General features: G+C 35.8%; 3 protein-coding genes across 3 annotated transcripts; 1 reads left to right on the forward strand and 2 right to left on the reverse strand.

Moving 5' to 3' along the window:
* Nucleotides 1–1,728: 1,728 nt before the first annotated feature.
* LOC140836867 (uncharacterized) lies at nt 1,729–7,253 on the reverse strand. The gene is made up of 12 exons (XM_073202723.1): nt 6,961–7,253; nt 6,393–6,464; nt 5,543–5,631; nt 5,317–5,363; nt 5,135–5,215; nt 4,882–5,044; nt 4,505–4,790; nt 4,357–4,422; nt 2,688–2,801; nt 2,336–2,402; nt 2,218–2,255; nt 1,729–2,092 (listed from the first exon to the last, which is right to left on the reverse strand). Exons 1-12 carry the CDS (start codon nt 7,176–7,178, stop codon nt 2,017–2,019), a joined length of 1,317 nt encoding a protein of 438 aa, XP_073058824.1. The 5' UTR covers nt 7,179–7,253; the 3' UTR covers nt 1,729–2,016.
* A 1,077-nt stretch (nt 7,254–8,330) lies between these two features.
* On the reverse strand, nt 8,331–13,809 carry LOC140836868 (uncharacterized). Its single transcript, XM_073202724.1, has 11 exons — nt 13,496–13,809; nt 12,412–12,600; nt 12,183–12,236; nt 11,885–11,995; nt 10,552–10,614; nt 10,188–10,442; nt 9,852–9,998; nt 9,741–9,768; nt 9,479–9,549; nt 9,050–9,109; nt 8,331–8,771 (listed from the first exon to the last, which is right to left on the reverse strand). Exons 1-11 carry the CDS (start codon nt 13,712–13,714, stop codon nt 8,703–8,705), a joined length of 1,266 nt encoding a protein of 421 aa, XP_073058825.1. The 5' UTR covers nt 13,715–13,809; the 3' UTR covers nt 8,331–8,702.
* Nucleotides 13,810–15,757: 1,948 nt separating this feature from the next.
* On the forward strand, nt 15,758–18,029 carry LOC140836869 (uncharacterized). Its single transcript, XM_073202725.1, has one exon. It carries the CDS (start codon nt 16,026–16,028, stop codon nt 17,739–17,741), a length of 1,716 nt encoding a protein of 571 aa, XP_073058826.1. The 5' UTR covers nt 15,758–16,025; the 3' UTR covers nt 17,742–18,029.
* Nucleotides 18,030–18,333: the final 304 nt, after the last annotated feature.

Raw genomic sequence — 18,333 nt, forward strand, 5'->3', positions numbered from 1 at the left:
TCTAATTTTATTGCTACAAAATCATATACTACTATAATATAGATAGAGGAAAAAAAAAGAAGAAGTCATTTTATTATATATTTATAAATATTTTAAAAACGTATTATAATTTAATACATAATTTATCAATAATAATTATAACATTTGTAATAAAATGTATATTTAGTTGAATTTAATAACAATATTAGCACTTAAGCAATTTATATTCGAGGTAAAAAATGACTTTTAGTATAAACATGCACCTATTAAGTCATATATATTAGTTCGTAAATTAATTTAATAATAGTTCGTGTACCAAAATATTTTTGACAAAAACTTGTGTGAAACGGTATCACATGTCGTATTTTGTGAGACATATCTCTTATTTGGGTCATCCATGAAACATTATTACTTTTTATGCTAATAGTATTACTCTTTATTGTGAATATTGGTAGGGTTGACTCATCTCATAGATAAATATTCGTGAGATCGTCTCACAAGATACCTCCTCAATATTTTTATTGGTCGAGCAACAATTATTACAACACGATGAATTTATTTATCAACAAAATAATAATTACTGTATGGTATAGTGGTTATTATGGGCCCCAGAGGTATCAAAAGCCCCAAAATTTCCAGCTTGTAATGAGAAATCCAATCTTGTCTGTGCAAAAATAAGTCAAATTGATTTTAATATCTGTGGTCCATATCACTGGTAATTCAACAGCAGGCTTGCTTCAAATTAATCAAAACCTGATCTGATTATTTTGGGCTTTTTTTATGGACAGTGACTTCAGCCCATGGCCCACCATCGATATCAGACTATATTATATTATTAAGTTTGCGACATTTAGAGTAACTAATTTTTGGTGTCAAATAAAGTGTTAAAACTTTTATTTAAGTAACATATAGTTCAACGGATATAGTCTTTCTTTTTTAAGTATCAAGTGGTAGGTTTAATATCTACTTGAGTTTTTTTTATTCTTTTCTTTTTTCTATTTATTTTTTAATTCATATATCGAAATCACTATTATATTTGATGCTCATTTAAATATAAAACAAATGAATTATAAAAAATATTATACAAACACAAAACGCGTATGTCGGTACACTAGTATACATATTAGCTGCAATTATACGTTGTGTGTGTAATATAATACATACCACCGTCATTCCAAATATCATTTCAACAATCATCTTTATCTGAATGTTGTTGCCTTAGCCTGAAAATCTAACTAAAGTACATCGAAAAGAAACGATCTCAGGTTCCATCATTAAAAAATCCATGAAGTCAACTTTTTATGGAATATGTGGACACACTTGGAATCTAATAATTTTTTTTCCAATGGAAACTTAAATGAGTTAAAATCTTAAAAAAAAAATTTATTTAAAAAACAATTCAAAACTTATGTAGGTTGTGAAGGAAGAAACTAGTTTTACAAGAACTATCAAAACATAGAAGGCTCTACCAAAGTGGATAATTAGAGCCATTTAAAACTATAATGTTTCATTCAAATCGACAGACAAAAGAAAACAATAGTTCCCTTGATCAATCTGTTGCAATCTTACACGCAAGTCTAGATTCATCCTGGAATTTAATGAAGATATATGTATATATATATAATAATTTTAGGTTTTTCAGTAGGAACGGACAACCATCCGTCCTTGATTCATGTTCGTGGAAGGAAAAATGGTTATTTCAAGTTTTAATTAGGTTTTAAGAGTTATGTTACCGTATTTTCGAAATAATAAAAATTTACAAACAATTCAATATTATAAAGTGTAGAAAAAAATTTGGTATACAATCATATCATATCATCTGGCACATGCTCGTGAAGATCATCCATGACAAAATAAGAGGGGTATCTGGCCAAGCTTCTACTAAACGAGAAGAGTAACAGAAAGAAAGAAACTACAAGGATTTTCTTATACCAAAGTTCTGATAGAATCTCAATCTCAAAGGGTAAAATAAAATGTCAAAAGTCATTGCACAAGAAATCACACTCCGATTCAATGGTCACATGCCCTCTCACGACTTTAAGGCTTACGAGGAGGAGGTGGTGGAGAACTGCTGCTGCTGGTGGTGCTGCTGCCACTTCTTCCTCTTATTGCCCTGAAATAACGAAATAAAACCAAATTAAGTCAGACAATTGTCATAAAATGTTTTATAGATGCAACTGATTAAAGATAACCAAGGTCAAGTTAAATTATGACGGTTGATCTTGCGAAAAACTGTACCTTTTAGGGCTGCGGCTCCTTGAAACCCTTCGTTGCGCCTGAAATAAATTAGTAAAATGGAGCTTCAATGGAGACCAAACAGAAAAACAATGGGAAATGAGAAGGAAAAATTACAAACCCGGCGTGGGCTAGGCGATGAAGAATATGATTTCGATCTACCGCGTCTGGCCGGTGGTCCACGACCTCTGTTCATATGCAACACCGATCACCACATAATCACATGTAACACAAATCATACAAATGAAATTTTGAATAGCGAAATAATCAATCACTAGCAAATTTTTTTGCTCCTAAGAAGTGATCCTGCAGATTATTGTTTTCTTAAATAATTGCACTTTGCTCTTTAACAATCAGAATATATCTTCTTCAAGCACAGCAAACAATACCAAAAAAACACACGAAAACCACCATAATGCTCCATAAAATACATGCTGTGAAGTTGCAGAATGAGGAAAAATATTGTGTATAACCTTCTAGGAGACAAGGATCTTGATCGCGAACGAGCTGGCCTCCTTATAGGTGAACGACTACGTCGACGGACAACTGGAGACCTTCTAGGAGGACTTCGAGCGTGCCTTGGAGATCTACAAACATAAAATCGACGAAGAAGAAGAATCAATAATACTGATAGATTACAACAATTGTGCACCAGAAAGGAATTCCCATATATGCAAGGTAGGTAAATCGGTAATGCTTCCCTTTTTCTGTCTTTGCAAGACCCCATGCACAATCCTTGAAATCTAGTCATTTAATTTAAGTACTAAAAAATGAAGACAGCACGCACATAACATAAAAAATGAAGACAGCACAGCACGCACATAACATATATCATGGATCTTTACACGCTACGTAAGCATAGTTGTCAAGGGCGCAAGGCGCACCGAGGCGCACAAGGGCTCTGGAGCCTGAGGCGAAAGGCGCAAGACGAGGCGCGCGCCTTACCGAAGCAAGGCGCACATTTTTTATTTTTTTAAAAATATATTTATCTTAGAATAATATATTAAAATATGAAATAATTAAGTCACAATGTCACACAAAACAACAAATAATTAATAAGTTCATAACAATAAGTAATACAATTAAAATTCTTTAATCATCCTGGGCCGTTACGTTTGAGGTTGGTTTGGGCTTTTATATTTTAAGTTACTATTAAAAAAAATAGAGAAGTTGCATTTTCAAAATGCAACTTCTCTGTTACTGAATTTGTTTTTTAGAAAAAGCAACTCAGGCGCACCTAAGGCGCGCCCGAGAGCCTTTCCAAGGCGAGCCCAGGCACGCGCCTGGGCGAGCCTTTGTGAATCGTTGCGCCTGGGACGGCCCCAGGCGCAACGCCCACGCCTGGTGGTGCCTCTCGCCTTAAGGCGAGAGGCGCTAGCCTTTGACAACTATGTACGTAAGTTTGCGTGATTTAAGCAATAAAGATGAAATCCTTCATCTAAAGGTCAAACTGGCATAAATAGTAGAGGTGACAGCAAATGGAAAATAAATTTCAAGCAATAATAAAAGGAAGTACACCAATTCGAGTCCCAATTAAAGCATTGTCAACTTGTGCTCTAATGGAATCACCAGTTTATGATTTGAATAGAAGGAAGATATTTGAAGTCCATGGCATCCTTGGAAATCTGACAGTAAATTTGAAAGAAATTACAGAGCTTTTAAGCTTTTCTTTTATCTGATGCAAACCATCACGATGCTGCAGTTACAGTAACTCCGGATGTCCTGGAACTAAATGAGTGCCTAGTCTCATCTTTAATTCTTTAGGACAAGTCCACAAACTCTCCCAGTTGGAGTCAGTTTAGCTATGCATAAAAGAGACCCCCAAAAATAAGTTTATTCGGTTTGTTCAGCTAATAAAAAATAAACAAACCGAAACCAATCTATCTGAATAAACATAATTTTTACCTCAACTACCTATTTATGGAAGTAAACAAACTAATTTATCGAACTAGAAACCGAAATACTGAACTTTTGATCACCACCAAGTATACTTCCTTGGGTATATGGGTAGCTAAAAATCTAGCAATTACAGGAGTATTATTCAAAAAAATCTGAATAGATGGTGCCATCCAAAAAATATGTGGTGCATGTGTGCATGGACAAGTGTGATAAGTATGGCGCTATGACCATCAGTCGACATACCGGCGCCTAGGAGGAAGTGGAGAACGGCGTCGAACAGGACTTCCACGCACCCGTCGTGGAGAACCTCTATAAATAGCAATACAATTCAGCAACTGCCATTGAGAAAATATACAAGGCAACAATTGAAATATAAAATTTATAAGAGTACCTAGGAGGTGATCTAAGACGCCTTGGTGGTGAATTGGGTGAACGGCCTCTGACAGGGGATGTAGGCCTTCTCCTAGGAGGTGGTGAGTTACCTCTTCTAAAGGGAGAATCAGCTCGACGACGACCCGGAGAGTCAGCACGTCGACGGGGAGGGGGAGGAGGAGGAGGAAGAAGAGGAGGAGGAGAATCTGGCTCCCTTCTGGGAGAACCTCTTCGTGCAATAGGAGAAGCTCTTCGTGCCACAGGAGATCTTCGAGGAGGAGAAAGGGGTTTCCGGCGGGGAGATGCTGAAAAATAAAGAATATTTTGCTAAAACAAACTCGCATAAATATCAAACAGGCATGGCAAGCTAATATGCACAATAAAAGAAGAACATACGTTCTCTCCGCCTCTTTGGTCCATCTTTGTCAGCATCTGCAGCAGCATCTGGTTTTGGAGCATCTCTCCTCGATGTGGTAGCAGCAGCTTTAGGAGGTGAGGATGGCTTCTTTCGTTCAGGTAATGTAAATTTGGCTCGAACAACTTTGCCATCAATTTGGGCCTAAAAACCACAAGTAGCAAATCATATAACAAGCCCAAGGGGATGAACAAGAATCATTCAATCAATTAAAAAACCTAAACAGAACCATACACCATCCATGTGTAATTGAGCTTTTTCGGCGTCCCCCCGAATCTTGAACTCAATGTATGCAAATCCCTTCGGAAGGTTAACCTGGAAATAAAAAACATTAAAAAGCAGAAAGCGTTGAGTTTTTCTGAGGCATAATTTGAAAGATAATAGGACGGTTGGGAGGGAGGGGTTTAACAACATACAACATGATCGATTGCCAGCCGCACATTCACAACTTCACCAAAGTTACCTGGAAAATATACCATCATATAGTCGTAAAATTCCAGCCTCAAAACATTTAAAACAAACTATTAGCATAAACAGACTGGCTTTGATTGTCACTAGCTCATAGATTTTCCATTCATAACAGTTCATGTATGCCATAACAAACGGAAAACAATCAAATATTCAGGAATATAGCACACATACCAAATATTTCTTTCAAATGGTTTTCATTCACATTCCTACTGAGCTGGTCGACATGAAGAACAAGAGATTCTGGAACTGGAGAAGCCTTCCTACAAAAGCATGTAATAAAAAATTTATCATGAAAAAACTACACATATAACTATCATATGCGTCAAACTGCTATCAGAATCAAAAGAACAAATAAGAAGCAAAGAACGTCAACAGAAACATACCAAGCAAATTTCACTAAATTCTATAGATACTCGAACTGATGAAAGTGAAAAAAGGTATAACAAATGCAAAGTAACAAAGTTATCATACGATCTAACCTTGGAAGTGAAATAACAGAAGCCAAGGCCCCATAAGGAATTAGAGTTTATACTGGAAGATGAAATAAAGAAGTCTAAATGAAAACGAAAACTCAACTCACTGAATGATTTTGATCGTTATGGAAATGTGAAAAACAACAGAAAGCCAAGCCGATTTCGAAATCTAATCGAACCTTTCATGACCAAACTTAAATATTGAAACTTGAAGGGACAAAGAAGAAATATTAATCATAACGCTGATACCGATTTAGGATATCTCACTTTCAAATGAACTTTTCAACAGTAACATTTTCTGTAAAATGTCCCCAGCCTCGTATATTCAAAACTCTTCGAATATAAAGAGCCTTTTTAAAAAGTAAGTATATGTAAAAAAAAATGCACTGAGAACGAAAAAATCCAGGTTAAATTTTTTTGTAAGCTGTGAATTGGTTATCTTAACTAACAAATAAAAGGACGTGTAAACAACTTGCAATTTAATAGCAAAACAGACAAGAAAATGACAACTTAACTTCAACTTAATTGATATGAAGAACTAAATCTACCTAGGAGGTGGGGAAGTTTTCTTAGCAGGTGGCGGCGGCGGTAAACGGCCTCGTTTTGCTGCTTCTGCAGGACTAAGCATTACCAAATTGGAAGGAAAAGTGAGAAAACTTCATTTGTGCTCAGTTCCACAATTTGCCCATATATCTCAACTCTCTATGTAAAAAAATATTTGAAAATATGAAGTCAAGACTTGCATGATAAGATTAAATATGTCCAATATGAGTTTGAGTGAAAACAATCCCTTAAAATCCTTGTTCCTTCACATGAACGAGTGAGAAATTAACTTGATTTTCGGTCATCCCAGGTCAATTAACAAAAATCTGAGCCATAAACACGTGTAATTCAGAATATATGCTGTTTTGAAAAATTCCACAAACTATACCCAAGCCCATCCCAAATATAAGTTTATATACTCCTCGTACCAACAACTGGAATAAGAAATTTCAAGCATTCCAAAATACCCATGACTTTACGGCCAGGCCTCATCATCTACCAACCACAATTTTTTTTATTCAGAGAAAAGATAGAAAAAAACTAGGACTTCGTATCGTACGATCAGAAACCCACCTCTTCCGGGGAGGAGCAGGGCTACGGCTACGAGAACTGCCGCTGCGGGAACGAGAGGAAGACGAAGAGAAAGATTTAGAGCGGGAGCGCGACCTCGAACTGGAGCGTGAGCCTGAGCCGGAGTAAGAGCCTGAACGGGAGCGCGAGCGGGAGGAAGAGCCTGACCTTGAACGGGACAGCGAGCGGGGGCGGCCACGGACGGCTTTCGCCATTACCATTGGCACTCGGATAAACCCTAACCTAGATGGAAAATGGAGCTCGTCTCCAACAACTACCGGATGATTAACACATGGGATTTTTTATTTAAAATAATAATAATAAATAAGTAAATAAAGAGAACAACGATGGGCTTTTGCACTTCAAATTTTCTCCTTTTAAAAAAAAAAATATTTTTGTATTACTATTTAATATAATTTTTTTCAACAAAACATATGATTAACATAAGCAATTGCAATTTGATATGGGAAAATAAAAGCCAATAGATTAATTTTTATAACATGGAACCACCAACATTGTCAGTATTTAATACGCATGAGATAAACAATCGAATTAACATATTAACTTATAAACATACTAAACAGATAAACAACAAGCTCAATCGATAAAATATTGATAGGAAATCAAAACTCATTATCATTCGTAAAAAATTACCATAATTTATCAATTCAGACACCAGAATATGTCTGTTTTTAGTAATAAAAACTATAATTTAAACATTTAATTAAACAGGGAATATTTGTGGTTAGAAAGAAATGCAATTCAAAAGAAGTTGATGGAGAAAAGCCAATAGATTACATTGAACATGCGACACATGATTCGTTTGATGTGATAAAAAATTAAAAATTGTATAACGCACACTTTCAGCAAATTAAAAACATTAAGATATCAATGTGACGAATTTTTATATTATTATTATTAGATGAACAAATGTTTTACAAAATACAAAATATACACAAAAAATTTAGACAAATCAATAGATTATTAAAAATAATATTAAAAGATCAAATATGATATTCATACCAACATAAGTTGAATATAGCAACTTGGGTAAAGAGACAACTTACTGTGTATAATTGTTATCGAAAAAAAACTGAGAGATACGTACATGACATATGTAGGCCTTTTTTTGTAATATTCAAAATAAATATAGAACTTTTAAAACATCGCATAAGAAAACCTCAACCAGGTTTAATGACCACTAACCACAGCCTCTAAGAAGTCGTGGACAAACACGAGAAACGTGTTTTGAATGACAAAACTTGTGATCTAGGAAAAATTTAGGTTGGCTCGTAAAATAATTGAAAACAAAGTCACGAGATGCAACCTTAAAGGGTAAAAACTTGAGACAATTAAAGAGAAAAGGTTGCATATAAAACAAGAATTCAGATGTTTTTTAAACTTCAATCACCACCAAACATGAAGTAGTATTGCAAGACAAAATCACCTACCAAAGCGGTTCCCTCCCTTCTGTCTTATTCAAAGAAATGAGTGAACATGCAATTTTTCGATGAGAACAAGGAAAAAATAAATACCAAGAGAAACATATATGGGCCTCGGCCGATGAATCTATAAGCAAAACTTGATATTTCCAACTTGTTGACATGATTGACAAGAACTCTCACGTCGAAAAAATGTGGTCATTGATGTAGCACACGACCTTCATTTGAAGTTTCTGCATTCCTGAGTGCTAATTAACTCAATCAAGTAAGCAGACAATGCTGTCCTCCATGGTAAATTTCCTATCATACGTTAAACCGGAATAGCATCACATCCCCTTCTTGTACAACGTAATCTTTTCCCTCTGATCTCAACTGCATGCACACCATATGGGTAAATTTGTTGAGGCAACAAAAGGTGAAAATGAAAAGGAAAGAACAAATTATTCAAAAGGATATACGTGTGCACACACACACACACACACACGACAAAGTGAGCTGATTCAGGCCCTTTTCTAAAACATTTTCCAGTAACATATGAAATCAATATCAAACAGAACAAATTCAAATCCAAGCCAGGAGCGGGGTAAAAATATGAAGTCTCAGAAGCCCGTTATAGGACTTCAGTCTTGGGAAAAAAAAAATCAACTTACAAGTCCTTTCTCCCTTGCAGCTGCTAATGAACCAGCAGTGATAAAATCATTGTAAGCAACCTGACAAGCAATTTGAAATGAAGATGATGCTATTTGTGAAAGCTCGCAAGGACAAACACTTAAAAAATGAAAACAGAATAGGAGATGTATCTACTAATATTTTTATCCAAAGGCAACAAAATGATCATGAATAATAACTTGATTTACAAGAACATCTTCCCATAATATTTAGAAAATGAATTTAATTTTCTCACATTTGAATATAAGAACTAAATGCATGTAGATACAAAACAACTCGAGATGTCTAGTGCTTGATCACGATAAAAGATAACTTTGGATTTATGCAACTATCCCCATCTAGAGATTCTTTCTAAAGCTAAAAAAATTAATATATATGAAAATATCTAAATTTGCAACAGTGGTTCTCACAGTCTCTGCTCGAATAAAGCCCCTCTCAAAGTCTGAATGTATGACCCCAGCTGCTTGAGGCGCAGTCATCCCTGCCGAAAATTAGAATTGATAGTGTCAATATGCTCAAATGTGTTAGCATGCTTATATCTTTTTAAAATTTTCATTTGATTCTGGGCTATACTACAATTGTGGAACCAAATTTAACAATCATCTTCAAGGGAAAATCATTAAACAAAAATTATATAATATTAATGGCAAGCATGTAGAGAAAAATGCTGACCCGATCGTATGGTCCAAGCTTTTGTTTCCTACATGAAAAACATTAAAATATTTTAAAGCTACAGCACGAGTAATTATCATCCGTTGATAGAAAAAATTTCATTTGCTTCACCTTCTCGCCAGAAGTAAAATAAGTACGCAGACCTAGAAGGCTGTATGTTGCCCTTATGAGATTTCCTAGGCCACTTTCATCGACTCCAAGAGACTTCAAATACTCGGTCCTTTCTTCTGGTGGAAGTTCAGTAAGCTCAGCTTCAACCTGCAGGATGAGAAACAGTTAGCAACTCAGCATGTTGGAGAAATATATGGTGATATTCTTGCACTGGAGGAATAAGAGTAGAGACAGAGAGACCTGAGAGAAAGAAAGATCATGCATTGCTCGATTGGAAAAAGGTTGCAAATATTACTGTAAAAGCAAAAATAGTTCTGCCACAAGTGATCCCCTGACCTGTGCTGAGATAGTAATTAGTCCAGATTGCAATTCAGAAGCAAGATTCGTCACATCTTTCACATGGTGATTGATTCCAGGCTCAGCTAGGTCAGATTCTGCTACATTTGCGACATATATGATAGGTTTCATTGTAAGCAAACAAAGATGCCTTACTGCATCCTTCTGAAAATCAGTTAAAGACACTGATCGTGCTGGTTTTCCGTCCATCAGTGCCTGTTGGATCTTTTCAAGGGCAGACTTCTCTGCTTCCTCCTGAAATAAAGCAGGTTCATTGGATATTTTCACAACGAACTGTCTTTCAACTCATGGGCAAATGATAGAATCAAATCAGAAAGAAAAATCAGTAGCATCAAGATTGCACCTTCATTTTGGATTGTGGATCTCTAGCTTTACCTTTTTTGAGTTTGTCTATTCTTTTGTCAACCTGCACTCTTTGTTGAAGACACAACTTAGTTCAGTCCAAGCGTTTATAACATGTAAATCACAGCAAACTTTAACTAGAATCCAGAGGCATGCTTTGACGTCCATACAGTAACGTGATCTTAAGTTATCTAAGCGAGAGACTCAAGTTGAAAATACAATGACTCAGATTATGCCAGAATTGAGAATTATTATGGCCGATTGGCAGAATATTAACCATCGTGTCTTCTGAAGATTCTACTACCACTAATGCAAACAAACATGCTCTGTCAAGAAGCTTTCAGAAAATGGGCGTATAGAATGGAGGGGTATGTTTTGAACAATTCGTTCCATGAGCATGCCACTCAATTGCAATTGAGAATGGATTTTAGCCTTTTGAATTCATGCTCCTGACAACATTCCAATTCAAAATATGAGTTTTAAATGCAAAGTACTGCTTGTTATTTGCATTAAAAATGGGATGGTACATTTTAACCAAGCAACTATAGGCTGATGGACTGAGGATATAGGCTGATTGACAGAGGACAACTGGGCCACTCCATACTTTTAGTCATCAAGAAATGAGCATCAACCCATCCAGAGTTTACAGAGGAAGAGTAATGTAAATGGTATATAATGCTTGATTCAATCTTACTTGTCAACCTGAACTAATTTTGGACTAGTTGGCTACTGCAGTACTGCTTAAGTCTTAACCATGTCGACAATGAATTCGACTCTGGTTATTAGAAATGTTATACATTGTGATCACAGATTGAATGAAACAAAATGTTGCAAATTTAACTGAGGGATTGCAGTCCCTGGAGCGCCTCATTAGTGGGAGGACAGCATAATTTATTCATAAACCCAGATCCTAATTGTCAACAGGGTCTTATGCACCACCACTGGGCAACTCTCCGCTTTTAATCGCCATTAAATGTTTTGTTCATCCACATTGACTGAGAAAGGGACATGTAATGGCACGGTATGTAATGCTTGGTTTTGGACCGTAGGCTAAATGATTAACGATATTGACAAGGAATTTGATTCAGGTTCTTAGAAATGTGAAAGCCCATTTGGTCACAGATTGGAAGAAATGAAAACATCGCAAATTTGACCGAGGGATTGCAATCTCCTGCCTCCTCATTTATGGAGAAGGCGTATTTGTTCATAAAACTTAGAGCCTACTCGTCAACATGATCATATGCACCACAAACTATGTTCACAAGTTCAAGAATCTAGAACAAATAATTATATTACATGCAAAGACTTTGAGGAGATTAACTTTAACAATATACCTGATCTAAATCAGAAAAGACCAACTCTAAATTGATGACATCAATATCAGATTTTGGATCAACTTTTCCGCTGACATGAACAATGTCGTTATCTTCAAAACAGCGAACAACCTGGAACGGATAGACAAACACAAGTGTAGATGAAGAAAGTACTATTACAAAAAATAAAGATAGACAGCATAAGAAAACATCACTTTGAACATGCGCAGCTAGTCGTCTGTTGAAGCATTTCAATGTATAAAATACAAAACCAAGAACACGTGGTACCTTCTAACACACACACAAAGATATCTGATACCTGAATTATGGAGTCCACTTCACGAATATGTGACAAGAATTTATTTCCCAACCCCTGCAATGATATTCAGATATATTAATCGTACTCAACTATGCAACCTTATCATGCGACTGAAATAAGAATCTAAGGGTTCAATAAATAAATAAAGAAGAATCTAAGGGAAAATTTAATAAATAAAAAATTAACATCTAATTCGATGAACTAAAGAAAGTGAATGATAAACATTCACCTCCCCTTGACTGGCTCCCTTTACGAGCCCAGCAATATCAACAAACTCCATGGATGCTGGGACTGTTCGTTGAGACTTACTAAGCTCAGAAAGTACATTCAGGCGTGGATCTGGAACAGCAACAATCCCGACATTAGGTTCAATAGTGCAGAAGGGAAAATTTGCAGCTTGAGCTTTCCCATTCTCAACCTGAATGAATTAATACGAACATATTCATTTACTTCCCGACAGCACATATCAATTTTAAAACAAAGTAAAGATATGAATCAATATCAACACTTCTTATTTACTTGACTGCACCATGTCATGCATTTCAAATGCAAGGAAGACAATGTTTAATAAAAATGCAGGAACAGTGAAATGACTTACTGATAGCCCCGAGGATAATGATGCCTTATAGCCACACAAACAACAAAACATAGATAATAGCACTAACAACACCGTTCAAATGTTTAGTGGACCATGCAAAAACGATAGAGTAGTGAAATAAATTGCATCGTCCAATCTCTTAGCAGCAACAAATCTAAAAGAAGTTAGTCAGCATAATGTAATCTATGATGACTAGTGAGTATAACACAGTTTCCCACAAAAAGAAAAATTATCCGACAGCGGCCCTCGTTAATCATTCTCCTGGTGGAAAATAGAATGCCAATTCTACATATCGCTATAAATCTAAAAAAAATAAGCGTCAAGTATTCATTGGGAAATGGGGAGTGTAAACCAGGATTAGACACCAGGTTCAACATCAGCATGAAGGAAATAAATTACTAGAACACTTAAAAATTTATCACTTGAAAAACTATCACCACCAAAACTTCCACTACTCCTCAGTTTCCAGCAAACATGAGATCGTGAGTATCACCCAAATGCGAAGTACAGTTCAAACTGTTTCACGTCGAACTAAACATAAGCAGAGAATGAAAACCAAAATCAATCAACGTCCTATATCGGTAAATATTAACACGAAAGAGCTTCAACGCCAAATCACTTGCACAAAAGAAAAAAGTCACAAAACAGAAACAGGTGAACCCAAATAGCTTATAGTTCAGCTCATACAAGAAGCTTGGAAAAAAAAGACACATACCACTGCGTTGAATAAAGTAGATTTCCCAACATTAGGGAGTCCGACGATGCCGGCCCTCAAGCTCATGCTTATCTTGGCCGCAGAGAACCGCCGCTTAAGAATCAGCATGGAATGCGATGTTTTTGAAAAGTATGGCCATTGTGAAAGAAGAGAGGACTCGAGAGGTAGGGATGACAATATTGCAGGAATCAGCAGAGAGCATCGCCCGATTCTCGCCATTAAATTAAACAAAGAAAAAAAAATGGAGAGGATTGCGAGAGTGAGGACCCTGTCTGCGTTTTGTGCGGCGGCAACGCTTTTATTTGGGATAAAAATTTCGGGGAAACAAATACACCTTTTTTAGATACGACGAGACACGACATGTCTTTGTGAGATATGTGTGAGAAAATAACATAAAAAAATATTTTTTCATAGATGACTCAAATAAAAAATCTGTCTCACAAAATATGATCTGTTAGACTGTCTCATACAAATTTTTGTTTTTAGATATATAAAATAAACTTCTATTTGAATTCTTTTTTTAAATATTTAAAATAAATTTAGAATAATAGTATTAATTAATCATTTATATAAAATGAAAAATGGGTTTGCTTTAAAATTTTAAAAACCAACTTGTTCCACGATGTTTTGTCATCGATGCAATTGTACTCTATCCACAATCGATTTATCTCGTCTTAGCCGAAGCAGTCAGCGTTATACTGGTATTGGAGGAAGGACGCGAGCATAAGCCTGTATATCATATGAGAAAAACGTTGCAAGGAGCATAACTTTGATTCACTAATATCGGAAAGCTGACGCTAGTATTGGTGGTAACAAGTTTTTTAAGCGAATCCCAACCCTCATTGCATGAACTTTGAACGATAATAAAAGATAATGTAAATCATATATAAATTCGTAAATATATATCACAGAGGAATCATGAAAAAAAAGTTTAAAAAATTTGACGACGAGAGATATGTAACATATGTTGAAATTTCATCATGCTTAGATCCAATTATTAGTTCACTAGAAGTAAATATAATACATTTCTTGCATTCCTGGTCGAAACAAGGCATCTACATGATCAAAGCTTGACTCCAATACAACTTTGTGAACATGCAAACGAGGAACGGAAGCAGAGCAACTATTTCCCTTCCAATGTATCAGTTCTGTCGTGCCGGCTTCCACGAGAAAATCCCTGATTACAGCAAAGGAGATAATATAATCATTATAACATAAAATCAAACACAACGAACATCTAATTTACATGAGAAAAAATGGACACAAAAACAAAACTTTTAAACCAAAGCTGAGCTTGTGATTCACAACTTGAGTTTCATTTTTCAGTCGAACTCCAGCTTGAAAATTGAAATTCACAAAGTGCACTTATTTATATCCCACTCAATTAACTATATGTAAACAAACATGATTCATTTTATCAATTGTAAAATACTGTACACACACGTGATGGACAGACTAACTAGTATATATTATTGTTCAGAGCCATCTCAAAGATTAAGATCTCATTCCAGGATCTTGAGAAAATTAAGAATATAAACTTGTACATCTTAATCCTAGTTTTGGACCAGGAACTAAATATAATGATTGGGAAATTGTATTCATGGTTTAACTTATCCTATAATACATTACTTATTAACTTGTATGTACTTGCCCTTACATACTATATGCAAGACTTTTTTGAAACTCAAATGAGATTTTCATTAAGTTGATTTCCAAGCTATTGAATAAAATTTTCTTGTGTACAAAATAATTAAGTCTCAAGATGGACTTGATCAAAGGGTCAAGTCATCTTCAATAAGAAATTGATGATTTGTTCACGCCATAAATTGAATTGAATTGATAATTTATCTATAAAAGCTCACATTTTGAAAATTATTCTGAAATTTGAAGGTCTTTATTTGGAGAATTATCTTCTAGAAACTTTATTTGTTTGACTTCAGGCTTTGTTTTGATTTATTTTAGTTAATAATTAAATTATCAATATCATTATTAAATTTTTATTATCATATTATTAACACACATACGCATGATGTTAAATAATTTTACACACATAATTATTAAAAAATAGAAAATTGATAATCATAATATAATTATATTCATTAAAAAATATACACTAAATAAATAATTAAAATTGATATTTTATTTTTAATGAGTTTCACCGGAGATGGGGACAGCAGTGGGCCAAGTGTCGAAATGCATAATTTTCTTTTCTTTTTCAATTTTTTATATTTATGTAAAAAAATTATGTCTGGGAGAAGAAACTGACTTTGGCAATAAAATTCAATAATGTAATCCACACGATGGAATGGGAGGCTGGAACAAGTTCACTCAAAGACTAACAGAGTGCTGGTGAAGATTTGGAGGACTCCACTCATTTTATATTCGCATTTGCTTCAATTTATACTGCGGCTGAATCTCTCGAATTGTTCAGTTGACACACCGGTTTCTTGATTTTGTTTATTCTTCTCATGAGATAGAGCTACTATCAAATTCAAGATTTTTTGGATTAAATTTATTTTTTATTGATTTCATGGCTATTCTCTTGCATTCATCATCTCCTATAACCAAACCATCTACAGAAAACGGAGGAAAATCTTCTGGGTTTCGAGCCCGTGTACCCAAATTTCAGTCTTTCCCACTCAGTAAGGGTTTTTCTAAAGTATCGTCTTCAACCCAGATAGCCATTGCTCCAAAAGAAATTGTTTTTACTCTACCCAATTGGAGGTCTGGTAGGAATGACATAAAAACCAGAGAACTCATGCTGAACGACGCATTCCTGTATTTGGAGTATATGGTGGGGAAAGGCCACAAGCCTGACGTTACTAATGCCACTCAGCTTTTGTATGATCTTTGTAAGTTTAATAAGCTAAGAACAGCTACTAGAGTCATGGAGATGATGGTTAGGTCCGGTAGTATTCCGGATGCGGCTTCCTATACATGTTTGGTTGATCATTTGTGTAAGAGGGGGAGTGTTGGACATGCTATGCAGCTAGTCGAAAAAATGGAGGAATATGGGTACCCTACTAATACAGTTACTTATAATTCTCTTGTTAGAGGGCTTTGTATGGGCGGAAATTTGCATCAAAGTTTGCAGTTGGTGGAAAGATTGATGCAAAAGGGGTTGGTCCCTAATGCATTTACTTATTCAATCTTGCTTGAGGCTGCATACAAAGAGAGCGGGGTTGATGAAGCTAGGAGATTGTTGGATAATATTATTTTGAAAGGTGGGAATCTGAATCTGGTGAGTTATAATGTTATATTGACTGGTTTGTGCAAAGAAGGCAAAGTTGAGGAGGCAATGCAACTTTTTCGTGATTTGCCCGAGAAGGGATATAACCCAAACGTTGTGAGCTGTAACATCTTGTTGAGAAGCTTGTGCCATGAGGGATGTTGGCAAGAGGCGAATGAGCTTCTTGCAGAGATGGTGGGTGACGATCGTTCCCCGTCTATAGTGACGTATAATATACTGATCGGCTCACTTTCACTTCATGGTCGAACCGATCAGGCCCTCGAAGTTTTGGATGAGTTGTTTAGAGATGGCCGGTTCCAGCCCAATGCTGCAAGTTACAACCCTGTTATTTCTTCCCTTTGCAAGGAAAAGAAGTTAGATTCTGTCGTTAAGTGTCTAGACCAAATGGCATATAGAAATTGTAGCCCAAACGAGGGTACATACAACGCTATAGCCAGGCTTTGTGAGGAGGGAATGGTCCAAGAAGCATTTTCAATCATACAGAGTTTGAGAAATAAACAGGACTCCACAATTCATGACTTTTACAGAACGGTGATCACAAGTTTATGCAGGAAAGGGAACACTTATCCGGCATTTCAATTACTTTACGAAATGACTTTGTGTGGTTTCAACCCAGATTCTTACACGTATTCTTCTCTCATTAGAGGACTGTGTATTGAGAGAATGCTTTATGCTGCCATGGATGTGCTCAGAGTCATGGAAGAATACGGCCACCGTCCGGGTGTTGACAATTTCAATTCACTTGTTCTTGGATTGTGCAAATGTGGAAGAACAGATTTATCAATTGAGGTGGTTGAGATGATGATTGGAAAGGGATACCTTCCTAGAGAGACTACCTATACCATTTTGATTGAAGGGATTATCCATGAAGATGAAAAGGAGCTGGCCGGAGCGGTTTTGAAGGAGCTGAATGTCAAACGAGTTGTGGGTCGGAACACAGTGGATAGGCTCACCATGCAGTATGATCTTGAAGGATTGGTTATGCACGTGGGATGAAAAGTGAGATAATGAACAATAGGGTCGAAAATATAGCAATTTTATGAAAGCTTATGGGATCAAGGCGTTGAAGTACTTACGGCGAATCGGGACTTCTGTAGATTTATAGGTTATTTGTGTTACTGAAGCTTAGGGGGGTGATGAGAGGTTTGATATACCGTTCATTTGATGACGACCTCTTGGTTTACGTTTTGATGGGAACGGCACACCATCAAATTTTAAAGCATTCAGATTCGAATTTCCTTGAAATGTTGACGTTTCTAACATGGTAATTTTATATTTTGACAAGACATTTTAAGTCGCCCTTAGTCAAGATGACAACTCGGAGTACTTGTTTTCCGTAGATGTAAGATATTGTGTCATATTGTTGATCATTTTCTCAACTTCGTGATTATGAAGGTCGAATAGATAGAGAAACGAGAATTCTCTAAATGAAAAACCAGCATCATTGAGGGTTGCAACCTGTTTCACAAAGAATGCCACTAGTCCTACGCACTTCATCATAAGGTGACAAAATAGAACCTTTTTACTTTTTACTGCATAAGAAACATATTCTACTTGTATATAAATGAAATATGAAAATGACTTGTGG

The sequence above is a fragment of the Primulina eburnea genome, chromosome 7, assembly GCF_022965805.1.
Source record: "Primulina eburnea isolate SZY01 chromosome 7, ASM2296580v1, whole genome shotgun sequence".
Classification (NCBI taxonomy): domain Eukaryota; kingdom Viridiplantae; phylum Streptophyta; class Magnoliopsida; order Lamiales; family Gesneriaceae; genus Primulina; species Primulina eburnea.